The sequence below is a fragment of the Temnothorax curvispinosus genome, unplaced genomic scaffold (genome assembly GCF_003070985.1).
Source record: "Temnothorax curvispinosus isolate PA1 unplaced genomic scaffold, ASM307098v1 QBEX01012143.1, whole genome shotgun sequence".
In the NCBI taxonomy this organism is placed as follows: domain Eukaryota; kingdom Metazoa; phylum Arthropoda; class Insecta; order Hymenoptera; family Formicidae; genus Temnothorax; species Temnothorax curvispinosus.
In genome coordinates, this window is record NW_020221923.1 from 22119 (window position 1) to 26869 (window position 4751).

General features: G+C 38.9%; 1 protein-coding gene across 1 annotated transcript; it reads right to left on the minus strand.

Moving 5' to 3' along the window:
* Positions 1–1859: 1859 nt before the first annotated feature.
* On the minus strand, positions 1860–3712 carry LOC112462266 (sarcoplasmic reticulum histidine-rich calcium-binding protein-like). Its single transcript, XM_025027955.1, has 4 exons — positions 3689–3712; positions 2960–3415; positions 2349–2520; positions 1860–2263 (listed from the first exon to the last, which is right to left on the minus strand). Exons 1-4 carry the CDS (start codon positions 3710–3712, stop codon positions 1860–1862), a joined length of 1056 nt encoding a protein of 351 aa, XP_024883723.1.
* Between the last annotated feature and the right edge of the window lie 1039 nt (positions 3713–4751).

Genomic DNA, 4751 nt, shown 5'->3' on the forward strand with positions numbered 1-4751 from the left:
TCACATATACATGATAAGTACAAAATTAAATTTTCATATTAATTATATAATATTATAATAAAAAATATGTATAGTATATATAATTAAAAAGTATAATAATTAACAACTATATATAATATATACAAATCAAATAATTAGGATTTTCGATAATGAACAAAATAAAATTAGATCAGGCCATGAGAATTAACGCGGTTATTTTTGTGCGTGATTAATCAAAATTTATTTAATTCTTCTTAACATCTTTGTCCAAGCGTTTCGGCTCCGCATTGAGCCATCATCAGCGGCATAACAAATACAATTTAGTACTCTACGATCTTAAATTAAATTGTATTTGTTATGCCGCTGATGATGACTCAATGCGGAACCAAAACGATCAGAAAAAAATGTTAAAAAAAATTAAATAAATTTTGATTAATCACGCACAAATAACCGCGTTGACTCATGATTTGACAATAAGAGTCAGCACGGTAAATTGTGCGCTTTATATTTTATTATAATTTAAATACTTAAACAATATAAACGTTATTAACATCAGCGTTTCGATCCTTTTTTGGATCATCTTCAACGCATACTGATAATGAATTAAAAATTTATATTGTCTATATTGTTTAATTACTTAAATTATAGTAAAGTATGAAGCGCACAAATTGCCGCGCCTGGATGTTATTGTCAAATTTATGTATATATTTGATATAATTAATAACTGTAATAAAATTGTAGTATTAAAAAGTCATGTAAAAGGGAAAGGGCCCCATCCCCGCCCTTTCCTGTGAGGCACAACCAAATATTTGCCCCTCCATACCATTTATCCTGAAAAAAAGAAATGAATTAGGGATGAGAACGGCCCCACCCCGCCGTTCTCTGTGAAGCACATCCAAATTTATTACTGCTTCTCCAAGCAAAAAAACACAAAATACAAAAAATACATACCGCTAATAACAGCCTGGTGGACTGCTAAAAAGGGTTATGTCATCATTACTCTCATCGTCGTATAGATCTGGAATTATATTATTTATTAATAGAAATTAATAATGTTTTATTTATTTGTTATTTAAGGCTCCTGGTCCCTGCCATGATGTAACAAGATGATAGGTGTAGCATTTCCAAGGATGCGCAGTCGTCAATTTTCTTTCACCAATAAAAAATGTATACGACATGCAAGAAGGAACATGGCTCCTCCCCTAATATATGCCAACGTGTCAATTTTTCGGACAAAAATTTGATTGGTTGTTTCCTATTCTTCGGCCATTATTATGCGCAATGCTACACCTTCTAATTGTAGTGGTCCCTGCTACAACTGTTTTTATGTAATGACGTCAGAAGCAAGAATGACACGTTGAAAATTTTTGCATGGTTTTTCCAAATATCTTTTTATATCTACAAATTTTGCACAAAATAACACTTCAGATTACTTCAGCACACTTCAAAAATACTCCGAGTTTTATCCATTTCCCTTGACAATTAATAAACGCAGTCATAAAATGAATGTAATACGAAGCCTAACTATAATGCACGCGTTTATGTACCTGCGCATAAGCCTAAATTGTTAGGCTTTGCATTACATTCATTTTACGACTGTTTATTAACTGTCAAGGGAAATGTGTAGAACTCGGAATATTTTTGAAGTGTGCTGAAGTGATATGAAATGCAAAATATCTCTTTATTTGGAAATACCGTGCAAGAATTTTCAACGTGTCATTTCTCGCTTCTGATGTCATTAAATAAGGATAGTTATAGTAAGGACCAGAAGCCTTAAGATTAATAATTTAAATTTAACATTTTATAATTTATAATTAATATAATTTTATAATTTTTTATAATTTATATCATAAATTACTATATATTATTATACCTATTATTTATTTACCATTTTCTGACAAATATTCAGACTCGTCGTTGTCCTTCATTCCATCCGTGTCCTGAGTGTCCTGGGTGTCCTGGGTATCCTGGGTGTCCTGGGTGTCCATATCATCGGCGTTTTCTCCCTCCGTGTGCTGGGTCTCCTCTGGTTCGTTGGCGTCCTCAGCTACCTCCTGGATGTTTTCAAATCCCGTGTCCTCTTCCGGGTTATCCATTCGCTGGCGTCGATTGAGTGGGACTTCCTCATTTTCTTCCTCATTTTCTTCCTCACTTTCTTGATGAAGTCGTCGTTTTCTGTTGTAACGCCATTTTCTAGTTTTAAGGCTTTTTAAAGCCTTCTCCAAAGCGTCATAAAATTCGACCTTATTGGGGCTGGGAAAATGTTTGTTGGCGTTTATGGCATCTGGAAAAATTTATGAGAAACACCTTAGTTATTGTTGTGTATATTTAAAATAGAATATAAACACGAACGGTATTTTTTTACGAACCTTGACATGCTTGAGCAAAGCGACTGTCTCGCAATTTGCATCCCCCTGGTCCTGTTCTTCCATTCAAGGTGAGGTATGTAGAAACCTCCTCATCTTCGGGAAATACGCTGCGAAAATACTCTGCAGCGCAATCGACTGGATTGGTCCGTCCAAGATAAACAAAGTATCCCACCTGTAACAAAATTTTTGTAGTAAACTGAATTAAATATATATTTAGAAAAAATTCTTACCAAATCATTATAAATGTCATCGTCAACTTCTTCAAAGGCTAAGAAATCGTCCACAGTTTTAAATAAAACTCCTTAATTGTGGCTTCACTGGTTTTCTTACTGCAGACTCTCGCGTCAGTTGTTTGATGGCTTTGACATTTTCACTGCAGGAAAAAATAAAATTATGGAATTAAAAATTCATTTATAATACGTTGCTTGCTATTCTTCAGTAAATTCGTTAATATTTACTCGATTTTCTTTTTAATCAAAATTTGTCGCTCTTCCATCCGATTTAGTTGCGTCACAATCATTCTGAAATAAAATTAATGTCTTTATCCGTGCACTAGATGACTATTATTGTAATCCTTCTTGAAACTTACTTTACAGATTGTATTATATCACAAGATGTTTCCCCGTCTTTTGTCCACTCTTCTTTATGTCCTTGTCTGGTTGGAGATAGGCGATTTCGGTGTACAGATGATGGTGGTGGTTGTGATAACGTTTGCTTATGTTGTGGTGATGGTTTTGATGGTGGATGACTGTTTTGTGTAAGTGATTTTGTAGCTGGTGAAGGAGAGCGTGATAATGTTTGTTTATGTTGTGGTGATGGTTTTGATAATGGATGACTGTTTCGTGTGAATGATTTTGTGGCTGGTGAAGGAGAGCGTGATAATATTTGTTTATTATGTGATGGTTTTGATAGTGAATGACTGTTTCGTGTGAATGATTTTGTAGCTGGTGAAGGTGAGTGTGATGAGATGAGTTTATGCTGTAATGGAGCTGATGGAGGGGGCATGTGTTTATGTGATTGTGCAGGTGAGAGTGATGATGATGATGAAGCATGTAAGGATGATGATGCTAGGGATTGTGAATGTTGCTGTGGTGTGTTTGTCTTTGTGTAGTTGTGATGTTTTGTGCCATGTGTCTTTGTGTGTTCTTTCCGGAACGGGATGTGCAATATTTTGCAATATCCGCATCCAGCGATTGCAACTCTTGGAGTTTGTACGTCTTGTCTGCTCCTCTTCCTCTCCCTCGTTGACTCATCTAAATAATGATTTGAGATAACTCACCTAATGAAGGCATCTTAATCTATAGTATGTGTTCAGGATTGCAAGCACCGCGATCAATTACCGCGATCGATACCGGTACCGCCATCCCTGAGCCGCCCCCTGAACGAGGCGACTTCGCGCCGCTCCCCCCGCGTCATCCCTGACCGCTCGGTCTCTCACGTAGCGTTATCGATCCGGACACGCGAGAATCCCGTGATCCTGCGAAACGCGCCGATTGGCCCAATTCATTGTCGCGTCACCGAATGCTCCGGAAACGGCCCCGCGAAAACGCCGGTCCTCAGTAGAAGCTTATCGAACAACTCGTGCGGTACTCCAGCTAGTGTGTCTCCGTACTGAGTTTCGCTCTACTCCAGTTCACGCGGATTTACGCCCCGTCGTGTATCTGAGCCGCAATTATTGTGCCGCCAGTGCATCTTCGTGCCAAGGTTTCGACAGCACTCGCAACCGCGCCGTTTGCGCGCAATCGCTCCCGCTCTCACGGTGTGGCGACGAACATTTACGCCTCTGAGCGTCAGCATCTTCACCTTCGCATAGCGAGAAGTGAATGTACATTTAACTTAAATGCGCGTCTCCGCGTAACATCTTTGCGCCCCAAGTGCGCTCGAAGCAGTGCGTACTCGCACGCGTCAAACACGTGCCCGTCGCACATCCTAGCCGCGCCTCAAATTGAAAAAAGCCACCGGCTACCTGTACATATATGGAATAAAACTGTGCTGTGCACCATCGAAGGAGAAAACCAGTGTCTGCTCATTTTCGGCACTCCGGATCACTGTCGGGGTCGACCCGGCCTGCCTTGCTCCAATTGGCGAACCGGAGTTACGCCCGGCCAAGAATTTCGCCAACAGTATGTAAAATGACTGCAATTATCCAGACGTCAACAATAGGATCTGTATGGCCTTCAGTGTGCCAATAAGGCATGCGAAAACATTTACTCTCCACTTCATTAAGATCTATAACCTTGACTTCATCAGATAATAAAGAACATCGGAAGACACCTACTGATGACGATGGCAAACCAACATCGAAAAGATCTTCAACTCTGCAAAACTCTTTAACCGCCAACTGATAATGCTCTGATAACGCTCTCTGATAACGAGAGAATGATGCTCTGAACAAGACAAACC